Source organism: Bubalus bubalis, chromosome 1 (assembly GCF_019923935.1).
Source record: "Bubalus bubalis isolate 160015118507 breed Murrah chromosome 1, NDDB_SH_1, whole genome shotgun sequence".
NCBI classification, from domain to species: domain Eukaryota; kingdom Metazoa; phylum Chordata; class Mammalia; order Artiodactyla; family Bovidae; genus Bubalus; species Bubalus bubalis.
In genome coordinates, this window is record NC_059157.1 from 31910649 (window position 1) to 31929724 (window position 19076).

The following is a 19076-nucleotide window of genomic DNA, read 5'->3' on the forward strand; positions in this document are numbered from 1 at the left end:
GTTCAAATTTTTCTTACTCATCTTTTTTTAAAAACTGTTTTTATTAGTATATGGATCAATTTTTCTTATAGTTTATATTCTGAGATTATAGAAAAAGCATTTCTCACAAATTTACATAATATAAAGCATCTGGTCTTCATTTAATACATCAAATTAGTCAGCATGAAATTCCATGGGCAAATAACTGATTTTCAGGCATAGCTTTAAGTTCATCTAATTACCCATTTTAATTAACTATCTATCACATTTTTGGAATTCCTGTTTTTGGAAAAAGTCTAGGCTCCAGTTTTGTGGTAGGTAATTTACATAATTTCTGAGATGTAATGGAATATCTTTAAACCACAATTTCCAATTTACATTCCATGAGTCAGTACTGGATCATGAAAAGGTCTACAGGATTATTAATCTGTGACAGTTGTGAAATGATTTTCATGAAAGCAAACTGACTTTAAAGTTCTTTGCACCTATAATATAGGAGTATTTGAGTTGTTTTAAGTAATGTGATCATCCTTGATGATCTATGAAAGCCCTTTTGCCTCTGTATTTTAGTGTTTATCATATATAGATGAGGAATTGTGGCTTAGTTGATAAAAGTTCATATCATATAACTGTTTATGGTCCCATAATTTCTTTACAAAGAGTAAATCTGACAAAGTAAAAACTATGTATTTTCAACAGAATGAACACATGTTTGGGATGAAAATGTCATGTATTTATTACATGAAAGTTGTGTGATCTTTGGAAATGATCACAGAATTGTTCTAAAACACTTGGAAAATCCATGATGTTTTACTACCTAGATGATGTTCAATATTCATCAGGTTACTCACAAATTCTGTACATTTTAATCAATCAATAGTGATTAAAGCGAATCAGAAAGAAAGAGCTGTTCTTCATACTAATTCAAAAGTCTCAAGGTAAGTGTCACCTACAGTCAAAACTCTTTGCTGTAACACATCAATACAAAAGTGGTCAAAGAGTTAAACAGGTGCCCTTAAGAAATGGAATGGCTTTAAAAATGCAAACTAGCGGTTTTCAATTTATTGGTAATAGAACCTACCTGAGTGTGGGAGGGTGGTAAGCCTTTTCGGCCATATACTCCAATCAAGGCATCTTTCTGAAGAGAGATGTTGAATTTAAGAAACTGTGGCTGATCTATAAAGAGTTGTGATCTCCAGAAGATACCAGGAGGAACCTCTTGAATTGCTCTTCGGCCAATATCAAGTTCTCCAGAATCTATGGTATTATTTTCCTGTGTAAATCCACCTAATTTTCCTGAATGTAAGAGATTCATTGAAAAAGAAGGGAAAATTAAAAAGAAACAGAACCAAAACTAAAACAGCCTTCTGACTTTCCAAAAATTTTTTTCACTGAAATGCTCAGAAATTTCATTTCCTTCTGATAAATGAAATGCTCTTCTTTATTTCTAATTTTCCCTTGAAAAGGTTTTTCTCTGTTAAGATATTCTTCAAGTAATCCTGATTTAGCATGTTCTTTAAGATATTTAAGTCAAAATCCTTTTACTTTCCCCCAAGGTACACCTATTACTGCAACTGTTTTCACACTTACAGTCTTTTTTGATCATTTGAAACGTAATTATCTTACAAATTATATGTGGTGTTGTTTCTTGGGAGAGATTAAGTCTGGTACTTATCAGTCATTCTAAACATACCATAACCCTGCAAAGTGTAAATTAAGGCAGAATGGATTATGAAGATTTCCAAATCAATCAAATTCAAAATTCAGATAACTGCAAGTAGTCGTAAATTATTTTAATGACAGAAGAGAGTCTTCTATCTACAAAGAACTCTTAATTTAACATTGAGTTCATTTTGGAGCATTTACTAGGGACACAGAATTGCAGGTATTAAGAAAAAACATAAACTAGAAAACAGATTCTTAGAGATTATGGACTTTGGCTTTGATGGCTTCTGTCATCAAGCAAGTAATTACCTGGTTGGAAAGACGACACCTACAAACTAATGCATGACTATCTTAAGCAACGCATGGTTAAGGGTCAGAGCAAAGTGATATCACGGAAGGCTGGAGCTGGAAAGATGCCACAGAGGGGCGGGCACTGAGCTCGACTTCGTAGGACAAGTAGGATAAGGTTTCTGAGTAGAGGTAAACTTTGTAATTAAAAACATGCAATGGAACTGAACATGTGTTAGGACAATGGTAAGCAGAGCGATCCATTTGGCTAGAAAAGAAGCCTAGAAAACTGGTCCTGGAGTCAGACAAACTGGAGTCTGAACCCTGACTCTACTGGCTAACTAGCTGTGTGACCTGAAGGTGTATACTAAGCTTCTGATACTAAATCTCATCTGTAAAAGTAACCATGCAATCACAGGACTCCTCTAAGCTGTACATGAGGTATTCTATATAAAGCACTTGGCTCTCAGAAGATATCAAATGAATGGAAGACATCAATGGATTTGTCATGGGAGAAATAGAAAATAAAACTGGAAAAGCAAAAATGGTATCAGATGGTGGAGGCCCCTGAATGCCAGGTTAAAGAATTTGGTCTTCTCATATTCATGGATTTTTTATTTTCAGTTCTATCAAATGGCATTATTATATCCCTTTTTCAGAAGTAGATATATATGTGTTGTGTGTGTGTGTGTGTGTGTGCAAGGAGATCAAATCAGTCAATCCTGAATATTCATTGGAAGGACTGGTGCTGAAAATGAAGCTCCAATACTTTGGCCACATGATGCGAAGAGCTGACTCATTAGAGAAGGCTCTGATTCTGGGAAAGATCTGAAGGCAGAAGGAGGAGGGGACAGAGGGCGAGATGGTTGGATGGCATCACTGACTCAATGGACATGAGTTTGAGCAAGCTCTGGGAGATGGTGAGGAACAGGGAAGCCTGGTGTGCTGCAGTCCATGTGGTTGCAAAGAGTCAGACATGAGGGAGCGACTGAACAACAACAATGTGTGTGTGTGTATATATATATAAAGCATAATTCATGGTACATTTTAAAAATAGACACTGGTAGAGCACAGGGAACTCTGCTCAATGTTATGTAGCAGCCTGGATGAAGGGGAGTTTGGGGGAGAATGGATATATACATATCCAAAAAAAAAAAGTATACATATAAAAAAAAGTCAGTATTTTCATGTCAAAAAATTTCAAAAAAACCCAGATACTTGAAATCAGAGAAGGCAATGTCACCCCACTCCAGTACTCTTGCCTGAAGAATCCCATGGACGGGGGAGCCTGGTAGGCTGCAGTCCATGGGGTCACTAAGAGTCAGACACGACTGAGCAACTTGGAGAAGGAAATGGCAATCCACTCCAGTGTTCTTGCCTGGAGAATCCCAGGGGTGGGGGAGCCTGGTGGGCTGCCATCTATGGGGTCACACAGAGTCGGACAGGACTGAAGTGACTTAGCAGCAGCAGCAGCATGTACTTGAAATAGATTTAATATGGGTAAATTACACTTCCATGACACAAAGGCAGATTTTTGTTCCTATGTCTTGTGTATGTGTGTGTGTGTGTGCGTGTGCGCGTATGAGACCAGGAGAAACTGAATTCAAGATTAGTCATGAAGGCACCTTTCTACCACAAAAGTTTTAGGTAGATATCTAGATCATGGCCATTAGGGTCTAGAGTAACAACAAATTACACTTATGGACGAGCATGAAGTCTGAGGGAAAGTGTGTTACTAGTAAGTGCTGGGATTCTTTTCTACCTAGACTACTGCATCCTACAATGACACATGACCGTCAGGTCAAAGGACAGCTACAGCTAAACAGAGATCCATGGGAGGTTCTGAAAAGGTGAAAGGTGACACGAAGTCATTATCTCAAGGCATTAAAGCGCAGTCGTGTGGGAAGCCTAGAAGTGGAGAAATGATGAGAATACAGTTGTAATAACCCAGGTAGGTTGCAGGAGGGGGCTGTACAAGAAAGCTTTACAAAAAGTCATTATTAACAGTCTCACTTCCTCTCTTTTTTTTCCCTGATGTCCATATTCATGGCAATTAACAGTCCTTCACCTGCCAGGTCTATTTTTGTTGAACTAATTTACCAATATAAAATGCTCTTGAAAATAAAAGTTCAAAATTGGGTTACAGTAATCACTGTAATTTTTCATGTATCAACTCACAGACTATCAACTGTGCATCACTTACTGAATTTTAAAATATTTATCTTATGCTATTAATATTCATTTTAGCAAAACTAGAATATATAGATAAAAGGATAAAAAATATAGCCCTACACCCAGTGATTATTTTTGCTTGCTAGCAAACCAAACATCCTTATTTATAGAAATTTTTAAATACCTGAGATCAATGTCTGCTTTTCATTTTGGAAGCTTTTGCACAAGAATCTACCTTTGTCATAAAGTAGTTTTTACTGAAAAGATTAAGGAGGGGGGAAGAGGGAATTAACCTTTAGTGAGAATCTACAACATGCTAGGTGGTTTCATCTATATTATGTGTTTTAAATTTCAAAACAACTCTGTGAGATTGATACTATTTTGAGATGAGGAATTTAAGGCTCAGAGAAGTAAATTATAACCCAAAGGGAGGGTTGAGTCAAGTTTCAAATAGAAGTCTGCATAATTCCTAAACTATGTGTCTTATAGAATCACCTATATAACCCATGCTTTTTATTAAAAACAAATACTTATTTCAAGTTATTAGGTTTTAAATTTATCTGTCTATTCCATATAAAATCAGGTATGTTAGCCCACTAAAAGACACCAGAGAAACTGCTTAGCTTTCAGTTTTAGGACATAAAATTGTACTTATTTTTATTGGGAGGGAATGATAGGCTTTGTGTGCCATGGTTACTATGACCTAATATTCTTCATATAATATGTGTTAGTTGCTCAGTCATGTCTAACTCTTTGCGACCCTATGGACTGTAGCCTGCCAGGCTCCTCTGTCCTCTGTAAGTTTTCCAAAAATTAAGACAGTAATCCTTTTGAATATCTAGTATTAATGATAATACTACAATCTATTAAGTCCTTAAAGGGAAACATCACATACACCCACACACAGAGAATAAAAATTTATGACTTTTTATCAACCTGCACACACATATTCACTTTTAATTTAGTCAACTTTTCTTCACTTCTAACATGTTAAATACAACTTATTGTATACTTATTACATGCCAGACACTGTTCTAAGTTTTTGACATCTACTCTTTTATTCACTGTTGATAAAGTGAAAGTGAAGTCGCTCAGTCGTGTCCGACTCTTTATGACCCCGTGGACTGTAGCCCACCAGGCTCCTCTGTCCATGGGATTTTCCAGGCAGGAATACTGGAGTGGGTTGCCACTCCCTTCTCCGGGGAATCTTCCAGACCTAGGGATTGAACCTGGGTCTCCTGCATTGGAGGAGGCATATTCTTTACCGCCTGAACCACCAGGGAAAATTCTTTGTATTATAATTTATTATAAATTGCTAATAAGTTTTGGTTGATTTCTACATATACTATTTTTTAAAATATTGAGTAGAGTAGTAGTCCTTTATCCCACTAAGATCTGTTAGTACACATATTTATACATGAGATCATTCATATTTAGACTCATTCATTATGTTCATAGATTTCTAACTCTATTATTATACATTATTGCCATTAACAAGTTCTATTGTTACTATCTGAAGCTTATGTGATTTAATCTGTTCTCTGGTCTCGATCCTATCTACTGCTGCTAGAAATGGCTTGTAGATGTTTTAACAGTGTACCCATGCTTTGAGAGTTGGTCAGCATTAGCTGGTGCTAATCCCAGAACTGTTTTCCAAAACATCATCTTTGCCCAAGGGCATTAGCTTTGGAAACAGTAACCAAGTTTTGATTTCTAGGGTTTCAGGTTTTGCTTTATTGCTTTCTCTATATCCTGATTTTGAGGAGTTAAAATCTTTCTCACTGCAATGATATGTGTACCCACTTCTGGGTCGAGAAGTGTATCTACTTATACAGTTAGCCCCATAGTTAATTTAACAGGTGGCTCTTTTTCAGAACGAAGGTTATTTTTAATTGTAATACAAAAGAACCAAGGTTGAGTGGATGTGCTTGAATGGGGGCAACAGTAGCTCTGATCACTGTTTCTTTTTTGTCTACCTGTAATGGAAAATCTTCCTAGAATCTCAGAGTTTCAGTGCCCTTGGAGGTTATTTGGTCCAGGATTCTTCAAACAAGAGTAGTTCATACCCCTATGGAACACGAGGAGTTTTCAATGTAGGAAAAAGGGGTACATTATTTTGTGGTAATTAATTTCTAAAACCTTAACAATTCCCATATTTAGACTGCCATTACAACAGACAGGCATACTTCTCACATATCCAGAATCTTTCTTTGATACACTCTCTTAGAACATAAAGTTTCCAGTGTGTCAAACAGACAAAATAGAAAGTATTTTTGTTGATAAACATTCTTTAACCAAGACAGCATAAACCCAAGGAAGGGCTCTTTTGTTTTTCCTGCCATACATATATTTCTAGCAAAGGCAAAATGCAATGAAGTTAAGAAATGGACTATTTAAGACTGCTGGCAAGTTTTAAAATCTGATGCATCAAGAGGGAGAGAGAAATCTTCGTTTTGCGCCCCTGTCACCCACTCACCCACTGTCTATGAATGCTTTTCATCTGCAGAAGAGTTTCATGATTGCAAAGAGAACTTCAATAAAGTAAGAAGTATTCAAGGCAATGATGCCTTATTTAATCCAATTGTCAAACTCCTGGCAAGGCTCTGGGTTTTATCCATCTCTCTACTGCCTGACTAGCATAGGAATTCTGAGCTGAGATGGTTGTGACAAAATTTATATTAATTTATTTGAACTGAAAAAAACAAGCCAGACTTTTTATGGAAGAAAGTTAAGTTTGATTTTATTGAAAACTAGCTCTACCAGTAAATTAAATAGTGAGTATTTTCCATATATTTGATTAGCTCATATTTGATGAGCTAATTAGAGATACTGATAGTATATGATAAAAGCATTCAAAAGAAATTATAACAAAGGTAAATGGAAATGAACAATGGTTCCATTTTCCACTCCATTCTGTATATATCAGATAAAATAAAGTGCCACTAAGTAAAAGAATAAGAGATATAATTAGTGGTAAGCCTTGGTGAAGCCTTCTCTGGTGTACTCCAAGAAAATTGAGAAACTGGATTGATTTGGAAAACTGCATAAAGAATCTTTTTGAAATTAGGTAGCTGCCAATTCTTTGCTTTCAATAAAACCGAAGAAGAAATGCGGTGGAATTGACACTTGTAGACCACTAAATCTGAGAAGGCGATGGCACCCCACTCCAGTACTCTTGCCTGGGAAATCCCATGGATGGAGGAGCCTGGTAGGCTGCAGGCCATGGGGTCGCTAAGGGTCGGACATGACTGAGTGACTTCCCTTTCACTTTTCACTTTCATGCATTGGAGAAGGAAATGGCAACCCACTCCTGTGTTCTTGCCTGGAGAATCCCAGGGACGGGGGAGCCTGGTGGGCTGCTGTCTATGGGGTCGTACAGAGTCGGACATGACTGAAGTGACTTGGCAGCTTAGCAGCAGACCACTAAATATACTTTTTGGAAATAGATCACTATGTGATTTTTAACAAAGGACTAACAAGGGCTTTGAATAATTGAATGAGACATCTTCCTAAAACTATTCTTCCATTTCCATCTGCTTATTTTGTAGGGAGAGTTCTTATGTTTATACTTATAAAAAAGGAAAAACAGGAATAGAATTGATATTGAAACTTGCTTTGCTCTTGTAATAAGTAATATTCATCAGTGAATACATAAACTGTCTGAAAAGTTTCCATCTCATTCAGAGAGGTATTTTCTAATACATTTTCACTTTTTATATTTAATAATTATCAAAATGCTTAACATTATGTATATAATAATTAGGTTAATTTCAGCCAAATGTGTACAATGGATAAATGGAAACAAAATTCAGTATAGAATGAACAGATTTTTAAAAAAACACTCAAGAGTACTATAGTTGCAGGAAATACAACTCAAATTAGTGTACATATTTTAGACGTATAGAACAAAATAGTTTTAAGATCACTGATCTAGCTTATCCTATGAAATGTGTTCATTTTTAAGTGCCTATCCATGTCTATCTGCTTTAAATTATTACACTATTTAGAATCTAGGATTTATTTTGAATTGAGATCTCAAAATGTCTCTTTCCTAAAAGGTAGATGACGACCTGACCCTCTCACTATAATCAGTGATGCACAGAGAAAAGGACATCACAGATTTCTCTCTGCTTAAATCCATGGAACTGGCCGCTAATATTAGTACAACATTCCTGCTAAAAAGCCTCTATCTGAATATCAGGAGACTAGAGTTTTGTGAAGGTGCTTTGTCTTTTTAAATTCTGCACTGTTGCTTTTCAAGTCATGGCCCTCCTCTCATTCGGCCAGGTCAAGCATGGTCATTGCTGCTAACATTTTCAAATGCTCTTTATTGATTGTAAACACACCTGGAAGTCAGCGTGCCATTGACACCGTTTGATAAACTGGTAAATACTTGGACAACCTTTTCCTCTGAAGCTCGTCAGTCCTCCCAGATAAAAGCCTGGAAACAGATGTCTTTCATCATGTCCTGAATTCCAGAAAACTTTGGCTTCAGAGGAAATGAAAGGAGGGCTGGTTTTAGTGCTCACCATCCTCCCTTACTGAGATCACTCCATCCTTAAGCCCCCAGAGTCTGAACCTGGGAACGATCACAGGAAATACTAAGGCGGTCTGTAGGTTTTACCAAGAGAAAAAGGAGGAAAGATGGAGGAAAAAAAACAGACAGGGCAACAGACTGCCCTGTAGTTCTTCTAAACTCAAAGCGTGTGGGTTAGGAATCAAACCAATTAAAGCCTTCACAGTTAGAGTGAGATGTACCACATCTTCAAACACAATAAAGTATCATCTTGAAGGTTTTCCCCCCCATCCTGTCCTGTTGTGCCTCAATGTGGGAGCCACTAGCTGTCTTTTCACCTGCTAACTGCGATTTTTCCTTTCATCAGAAAGTGTGTGTCCCAACAGTTTTAATGTCTTAAAATACGGTTGTCAGAGTGTGAAAACATAAAGAGGCTGAGTGCACATAGCTATTGTTATTCCTCTCCTTCTTATGTGATTCCCAGTTTACATAGAAACACATCAGTAAAGTGGCATTTCTCAGATAACTCCATTAAATAAAGGACTTTGTACTCTGAGATATTTTATGAATAATAGCTTATATCCCCCAGATATCATAAGGACAAAACAGAGTAGTACTTAAAAATCCTATCGGTAATTTAGGGGGTTTGGTATCTGTTTGAGAATTTACTCTATGACATCAGAAAACCACTCAGAGTTAAAAAATACTACTCTTTGGGGTCATAGATATCATGAGCTTGCTGCCTGCACATCATGTGAGTGAACTGGCCTATACTGATTAAAATGAAAAGCAGAAAATACATCCAACTCTGAAGGTCTAACAATTGTCAAGGAAGGTAAATGATAATAAATATCATCTTAGGTCCCACAGAGGCACTAATAATTAAGGCATCAGGAAGCAAGGTTGGGCATTTATAGACAATCAATAGCCCACCCTCCAATTCTATGACCTAACCTTGGATTTATACTCTGACTTTGAGATCTCTGAGAGAAAATATCTTTTTATAAACAACCACATGCCATAACTTAACATTATGTATACAGAGTGTTACATCACAAGCTAAGTGAATTAAAACTTTACCTTGCAAATGTAGTTTAATGGACAAAATCAATGTAGCATCTAATTAAGGAGCTATTACACAATGCAACAACATAAATACTATATGCAATATTGAATAAAACTCAATACTCTTGAAGCACTGTTAGCCCCATTTCTTCAATTCATAGGCAATTTTTAACTTGCTCTAAAATCTAATTCTCTGAAATTGGCTTGTATTTGAGAAAATTCATACATGACGAACAATAATGTAAAATTTGAAAGCAACCTGAACCTTTTTTTGTTTAAAGAGGATGAATCACATAGTTTTTCGATTTGTCCTCATACAAAAGGGGTTTTTAATTATTTGCTGACATATAATTGACATGCAACATTATATTAGTTTCTGATGTATAACGACTTGATAACTATATATATTGTAAAACAATTGCCACAATATGTCTAACATAGATAGTCACAATTTTTTCTGTATTTAAGATCTACTTTTTCACAACTTTCAAATATATGAGACAAGTGGAGGAAGGGAAGGTAGCCACCCATCTGGGGATTGACCCCAGAGTCTCACTTCCCCCAGAGGTTAGGGGGTAATGCCTGGGCACAGCCTCCCATGTGCCCCTCTGTGCCTGCTTGTGTGAATATACACACTATGCCTCCATCGCTGAGTCGGTCAGTTCCTGGCAGGGCCCCTACTCAACAGCACCGTGCGGGATGGGGCAGGAGGGCTGGGCTAAGGAGACCCTGAGAAGGAAGCCCCAGCTATGGGACTGCAGGAAGGAAAGAGTGGGGGCCCCCCACCTCATCCTCATGGTGACTAACTAAAGTCACCATGTTGTATATATATCCCATGACTTATTTATTTTAAAACTGGAAGTTTCTATAAAAGAGTTTCTTTTACTTGGAGAAGTCATTTGCCAGAGTTACACTAACCAAAACTGATGGCCTTCATTTTGTCTTATATTAATGTGCTGTGCTCAGACACTCGGTCATGTCCGACTCTGTGTGACCCCATGGACTGTAGCCCGCCAGGCTCCTCTGTCCATGGGATTCTCCAGGCAAGAATACTGGAGTGGGTTGCCATTTCCTTCTCCAGGGGATCTTCCTGATCCAAGGATCAAATTTGCATCTCCTGCTTTGGCAGGCAGATTCTTTACTGCCAAGCCATTGGGGGAAGCCCAATAAAACGTTAGGATGTATAAACAAATAAACAAAATGTATACAATAAGCATTTTTCTTATTCTTACATTTCTTATGTAGGGTCTGTAAAAAGTACCCTACATGTGTGGTTAACAAGTGCTATTTGATCATTCACAGGAACCATCCACTTTAAGAGACAGTCTAAATTTCAATCTATATAAACCCAAAATAAATACTTTTAATTTCTGTATAGTTACTGGATCTGTTCATGTGTGTGTTATCAGTGCATTAAAGATTAAACAGTTGTTTAAAGTAATTATATTTCACTTAATTGAAACTTCCCACCAACAGTTTTAATTAGGCCAGCTTTTCTTCACTCCTCTTTAATCCACTGTGTGCTAATTTCCACTCTCACTGTCATCAACCACTAGATTATAGTTTATTTGAAACATATAGCTCTTGGTATCAAACGCTCTGCCCAGGGGCAGCGGTGGTGGTATTATTATTACTGTGAAAATCGAACATTTAGAAACGTTTTCTAAAATCCCTCAGCCTCCCTAAGAAAGAAGCGGGGTGAATATACAGCACTTGGTATTAAACACTCTATACAGGGGCAGGAGTGGTGGTATTTATTATTACTGTGAAAATCTAACATCTTCTAAAATCCATCAGCCTTCCTAAGAAAGAAGAGGGGTGTCATGAAGTATCATTATTAAAACAGAAGATGGAAAAGCAAAGAACAAAAAAATATGGTAAAAGCACTAGTCACAGCCAGTGGGTACATGTAAAGTAGCAGCATATATAAAATACAAATAAATATACTATATAGATATATAATAGCTTCTTTTCAGTTTTGCAAAGAAATCAGCCACAGGAGGATGAAAATAACTGATGCCAAAGCAGAAGAAAAATATTCTAGATTAGAAACAAAGAGGAAGGAGAGCCAGGGAAATGCTGAAAGGCAAAGAGCCTGTTTGTCTTGTGATGGAAAAAGGTGTCTTTATCCAGTTGCTTTGAGATATAAAGTACTATGACATTTTGCAAAAAGTCAGAGAATGCCAAATGCCAAACATAAATACAAGCATGTACACACACATAATAAAAATAGGTGCATCATATACATATACTTACATGTGTACATATTTTTCTGGGTGTTTATATTGAAAAAAATGAAATACAGCATTCTCTAACCTCTTAAATATCCATTTTAAAACTCGGAACCAATTGATTTGAAAGCCTGTTAGCTTAAAGTGTAAACTTTTGAAAGTTTAGAGAAAGGGCAAGCTGAGGAAAGGCCAATAAACGATAATCCTTTAATGTGTTTTGTATGTAAAAGCTTCTAAAACAAAATGAAGATAGTATTCCAACTTCCCATACTAGCTGAATGAAGAAAGCTCAATAAACCCAAGGTGATATAAGAGATGATACACTGAATTAGAAGCTATTTACAGACTAAAAATAAAACAAAATGCACACTTTTGAAGGAAAGGCAGAAAACCCTAGCCATTGACTGAGAAGGCAGAACACGGTATTATTCCTATAATAAAAATGTGAATGTTCAATGCTTCAAGTAACTGAATGAAAGCCACTCATTCAAATATTTGTAATTCTAGAACCTCCTCCTTCTCCCATATACAACTGGCTCTAACATGGGTAAAAATAAATTTATGGAAAAGAAAAGTTAAAAGAAAAACACAGGACACGTGACTCTCTCTTACCATTGTCGCCAGAAGGTAACGATACAGTGTGTGTTGGCATGGTATCAGAATTCACTTTTCCATTCTCAAATGTGTCATTTTCGGTCTGCTGTAACTGCCAATTGAGGCCAAAGAGATGCATTGCTGGGGGTAAAAAACACACGGTGTTTAAAGGTCTGCTGCTTCCAGCTACAACAGCAAATGGTACATCTGTTCATAACAAGAGTCACATGTAAAGTTAGAATTACCACGTTCTGAATAGCAAGAGTCACATGTAAAGTTAGACTGTCCATACTCTGAGTAACAAGAGTCACATGTAAAGTGAAAATTTCCATGTTCTGAAATGCCAAGGATTAATCGCCTAATAAAAATAAGAAAACAGTTCCTCACACAAAGGCAATTCAGGCAGCAGTGCTAGGCAACACGGCAGCAGTTTAATAAAGATTTGATATTACTCAGCTAATGAGCACTGGGAAACTCTTAGAATGAACCACTGTGTGCTCGCTCTGCTTTGTTCCAATTCTACCACTCACCATCATCTGAGTGAGTGGCAGGACAGGACCACAGCCCCCTTGCACACGTGCAATACTTGGTTGTAACGTTTATAGGTTCTTAAGAGTTGGCGATGGACGGGGAGGCCTGGTGCGCTGCAGTCCACGGGGTGGCAAAGAGTTGGACATGACTGAGCGAATGAACTGAACTGAATTGAAGAGACACGGCGCTCTTCACTTGGACTAAGGTTAACAAGTGGTCTCACAGATCAATATGGTACATGAAATGGTCAACATGGATTCAGATGTATAACATAACAGTAATATTTGAATATTCTTAATTTAAGATGAATAATCTTCAAATCTTTGACTTACAATTCAGCACTAGCACAGATCAAGCAACATGCATATATGTCAGATTCAGTTCAATTCAGTTCAGTCACTCAATCTTGTCTGACTCTTTGCAATCCCATGGACTGCAGCACGCCAGGCCTCCCTGTCCATCACCAACTCTCAGAGTTTACTCAAACTCATGTCCATCGAGTCGGTGATGCCATCCAACCATCTCATCCTCTGTTGTCCCCTTCTCCTCCTGCCTCCAATCTTTCCCAGCATCAGGGTCTTTTCCAAAGTGTTAGGTAACTTCACATAAAGTTTTTGATGTAGGATTGATAATCTTATAAATTTATGTATAAATTCATACATAAATTTTATATGTTTACTAATTTTCTTTATGTAAAAATCTTAGCAAATAGCTAACTAGAAGACCAAGTAATTAGAAAGAGAAAGGTAATATAATTTATTATTTTACATATTTTTATTTTATTCTTTAAAAATATTTAGAATAATACTCACTGTCACATTAACCATTAACAATGAATGTTCATTTGTGCTCCATAAAATAGAGTTTAGGAATTAATCCTGAAGGCTAAATATCCATGGGGAAATCTGGTGACTGTCATATTACTATGTCATGAAGGAGAATTTTTCAACATTATTTGACAGTATATATTCATTATACATATTGGAATTTACCAAAGAGAGATGTAGAAAGTACTGTTAGAGACAGTGTGATAATGACTACTGTTAAAAAGCCCTTATTAAATATCGAATATATATGAACAAAACTACGCTGTTACAGTGCAAAGAGCAATTAGTTAGACGTGGGTTCAATTTCAGTCTAGACTTTGTTGTTGTTGTTTAGTCACTAAGTTGTGTCTGACTCTTTTGCGACCCCATGGGCTGTAGCCCATCAGGTGCCTCTGTCCATGGGGTTTCCCAGCAAGAATACTGGAGTGGGTTGCCATTTCCTTCTCCAAGGGATCTTTCTGACCCAGGGATCCAACCTGTGTCTCTTGTGTCTCCTGTATTGGCAGGCAGACTTTTTAGCACCAGGGAAGCCCAATCTAGAATTTAAGTTTGGACAAATGATGTAATATTAAACACTAGGTTTACTTACAAATGAGGCTGGTTAAACCAACCTTAAATGATGTGAATTTTCTAGACCATGTATATGAATAATGAGTGTGTGTTAGTCACTCAGTCGTGTCCAACTCTTGTGGCCCCATGGACTGTAGCCCTCCAGGCTCCTCTGTCCATGGGATTCTCCAGGTAAGAATACTGGAGTGGGTTGCCATGCCCTTCTCCAGGAATTTTCTAGACCATATATATGAAGGATAGCTGGCACCTACTGGGACAGCCCATAGTATGTAGCTCTTTCATTTACTTATTCTGTACTCCAGGATATTGAACCATTTGTAGTCACCTGACCAGACCATAGAGTCTCAATAAACATCCCCCTCAGCCCCCACATCTGCAGTGCTCTCTACCCACTGCAAAATACCTATTCTTCCCTCCGATGGTTGGTGTCAGCTTCTTGGGGAGACCTCCCTGACTGATGGAAGTATCTCCCAAGATTGTCTTAGATCATTCACGTATCTCACTTGCCTCATACACTGTCTGCTACTGACCACATCACAGTAAGCATCTGTCAAAGAAATAAACTCTATTTTCTGAAGTTTTAAAATCTCAGACAACACTTTTGTGGACACAAGTATAGCAATTTAATGCAAAATTAATAAATACCAAATAAAAATATAAATGGCTAAGAATGGAGTGTTACATTATTAATGATGAATTAATGATTGGTCTTAGCATAATGCTATAGGAAAACTATAATAGCTGAATGAAAGTCCATTAGCACTGTATATAATTGATCAATTTTTTAAAAAAGATCCAACAGTTTGGGGACATTCTATTACCAGTCTCGCATTGTTCTGTTAACAATTTCTTATATAAAAATCATCCTTTAGTAAAGAAAAACACCAAACATAGACAGGAACATAGCCGCATCCACCCTGGACAATTTGTAACAAACATATAGGCTCATACTCCCTGTTTAAATGATAGTTTTTCAGCAATTTCCTTTAAAGACTAATTTTTTCAAGGATTAAGATACAGGTTTACAATTCTCCAATATATAAACTGTCAACTCATAAAGAAGCATAATTTCATATCATTTTGCATTAAAGTATGTAGTTTTTGTGGCAAAATATCAGAAGCTTTCTCAACATTTATCACTTCATACATTTTTCAAGGTTTCAGATAGTTCCACAATGTGTGAATAAAATGCTGTAGTTCTGAGTACAGTAAAAGTTTTGACAGACATACTCTGGCTTAGCAATAATATTCCAAAAGAGCCATAGTTTCTACACAAAATAATGTATCATCATTGTGAGCTTTTATGTAACATAAAAAGCCTTCTTGAATGATAGATTTGCTTATATTACTGGTTTTAACAGACTCTGAAGAGGAGGAACAGTCCCTGGGTCATGCACAGATATCAAATGTTAAAAAGCAGTGTTATATTTGTGTTTGGAGAACTATTTTACTTTTTGCCAGATGGGCCACAGCTTTATTACATATATTTTTTATTATAGAAAATCTCGGTAAAATGGGATTTTGGTTCTACTTAAGATGTCATATAATGAGAAACATACCAAATGGTACTGTATCTTGTTAAACTCTGCTTTGAAAACAGACACCAAACAGTTGTTTGATCTTAGGATGTTACATACTTTGAAAATGTTGATGTTTGGTATTGAGTGAAGTTCTCGACACTGATGTGTAACGAAAGAGTTTTATGCAAATATAGAGACTGATTCCAAAGTTAATGAGAGACAGAGACACACAGAGAGAGGGACAGAGAGAGAGATACAAAGAGAGAGTGAGAAAAAGGAGGCAACAAACTCAAAGTCAGAATGCTACTGAAATTACTGAGCACTGGTGTAAGGAGCTATCTTGGCAGACAAATAAAGGGAGAATTAGAGAAATAAAATACATCTATAAAGAAAGGAGAATGATCCTAATTCTTTAATGCCCAGGCTGGAAAGCAGAGTTGATCCCATGAGAAGGCAATTGCTGCCACTCTTCATGATGTTGTGATGGGTCCTGGTTTGCCCGGGACCTGACGGAGGGCATGGGAAGGGTGCCAGAGAAGAGATTGGCAGCTCTGTGCTCCGCGGGGCCCTTGACCCCTGGGTGGACAGCTTAGCTAATGAGAACGGCTTAGGCGAGGTGGCACAGACTGGCAGCAGCACCAGGCATTCTCTCAGCTGCAGACAGGGTCCTCTGCGTTGGTGTGGGAACATGGGGATGCAATATTTTTAAAAAATAAAATGTTCACCGAACACTTAACTATGTGTCAAGTGTTGTGCTTGTGCTTCAGCTTATCATCTCATTTAATCTTTCCAAAGACTCCATTAGGTAGGTACTGTTTTTTTTTTTTTTTTTTTTTTTTTTTTAACCTGTAAATCTGTGAAAATGAAGACTTTCTGAGTATAAGGTTCCAAACAAGTAAGTTGTGGACTGTGACCTCAGACGCAGCCCTTCTGATGATAAAGGGCACACACACCACCTATAACCTACCCGAGGGCGGCGGAGTGTGAAAATCCGCACAGAAGGGAGCTGAGTGTAACTTCTGTGAGGGTTGTAGGCTACAGACATGATTCTGCACTACATCTAGGAAACTGAAGGCAGAGACAGAGTTTGGAGGGGAGGGAAGGGAAAAACAGTAACCGGTAACACTTGTGCACTCTAGGCACCGTCCTGCCACACAAATACTTTTCCATCGCAGTATATTGTTGCAAAAGGAAAGCTCTACAGTAATGTTATGACGGTGATTAAATTAATAACAGGCTGTTTTAACTCCAAGAGTCTTAAAAACAATTTAAAAAATATGCAAGTAAACAGCGGTGTGTGTTTTAAAGTCATATATAGATATAATCAGTTCAGTGTGGGTTTTTTTGCATTTTAAAATACTTTGATATCTATCATCTCCTAATAAATGCAGTGTGTGACAGGATCGTTACCCCTGATGTAGGAGGATGTGACACGGGCAGAGAGGGGGTCAGTGATTTACCCAGTCAGTGCATGAAGAGAACTCATGATGTGTATCTCTGTGTGTATCTGTGTGTGTGTGTCTCTCTGTCTCTCTGTAACTTTGGGCTCAGTCTCTGTATTTGCATAGAGATCTTAAGTTACACATATTAAGTGTCAAGAGCTTCACTCAACACCAAACACCATTTTCAAAGTCCATAACAGACCTCCTGATGCTACTTCAGGATTCCTTTTTCTGCACTGTGCTGTTTTCCTACTTATCTGAATCAAAACTGAGCATTCGCCTCAAAGGAATTATAAAAAGTCTAACACAAATTGTTAATTCATCTCTCTTTTGAGTAGCAGACATACTCAGAAGTTGCCATTTCTTAAAATTGAGTTGTAAATACAAGATGTTTACCAACTATAAATAGTTGTATTTTTGCAAGATCATTTAAAGGTTGCTTGTTGGGAATTAGAATATATTTTCTCCTTATTAAAAAATCTTAGATACAGTGGGTAAGTCCCCATAGATGTACAAAATTCTGCCTGCATATCCAATAGAAACATGTATCCACACAGCACCAAAAGGCATGAACAAGAATGTTTACGGAAATATTTGTTATAGCCCCAAACTGGAAAGAACTCAGATGTCTGCCTGCAGCAGGATGGATAAACAAATTATAGGATTGTCATACAATGGAATTCCACACAGCAATGTGAATGAGTGAGCCACCTCCAGATGCCACAATATGGAAAACCTTCACAAATACAATACCGAGCAAGGGAACCCATTCACAAAAGACGTGAATTCTGTCTTAAGTCCATGTGCATAACATTCAAAGCAGGTGAAAGTCCCCAGAATGACTCTCTGCAGGGAGAAGCGGGGAGGTGATGACTGGGAAAGCCCATGGGGGCTTCTGGAGAGCGGGTAATATTCTATTTTTTTGCCTGGGAAGTGGTTCCACTGGGTCGTTCACTTAGTTCTGTATACTTTTCTAACTACATACTAAACTTAACTACTTTATTTAAAGTAGTGCATCTGACACAGAGCATAGCTAAAGAATGTCTGTTTTACCTTCCCTGAACCTTTGCTGCAGGTGCTTGTCTCTGCAAAGCTCCCAGGCCTTCCTGCCCATAAGGCTGCGGGTGAGACAATGAGGACAGCCTGTTATAGCAACACCACCCCGACCTCCAGCCCCGCTGAGATAAATAGAATAAATGCACACACAGGGCAAAGACCCAGGGTAGAAGGATGGTAAGTGACTCCATCCAGTAAGAGGAAAAGGGAAGAGTGAGACAACAGTCAAGACACAGAAGAAACCCACATGTCCACTGATGAATGGATAAAGAAAATGCCATATACATATGTTGTTGTTTAGTTGCTAAGTCATATCTGACTTTTAGTGACCCCATGGACTGTAGCTTTCCAGGCTCCTCTGTCCATGAGATTTCCCAGGCAAGAATACTGGAGTGGGTTGCCAATCCAGGGATTAAACTTGTATCTCCTGCATTGGCAGGTAGGTTATTTATACTACTGAGCCACAAGAGAAGCCCGTTATATAAATACACGGGACAAATACTGCTTGATTCACTTATATGGGCATCTAAAATAGACCCAAAGAAGCGAACAGTTGAATGGTGGTAAGGGCTGGAATGGGGGGATATAGGGAGTTGTTTAGTGAATAGAGAGTTTCTATT

At 37.6% G+C, this 19076-nt stretch overlaps 1 protein-coding gene across 9 annotated transcripts in view; it reads right to left on the bottom strand.

Moving 5' to 3' along the window:
* TENM3 (teneurin transmembrane protein 3) overlaps window positions 1-19076 on the bottom strand; it is a 1064917-nt gene that overhangs the window by 126731 nt on the left and 919110 nt on the right. For all 9 annotated transcript variants that reach the window (XM_044938509.2, XM_044938511.2, XM_044938515.2 and 6 more), the window contains 2 exons: window positions 12529-12651; window positions 1061-1275 (listed from right to left, as the gene is read on the bottom strand). In XM_044938509.2, the coding sequence (XP_044794444.1) occupies window positions 1061-1275; window positions 12529-12651 (338 nt within the window). The remainder of the gene's footprint in view (window positions 1-1060; window positions 1276-12528; window positions 12652-19076) is intronic.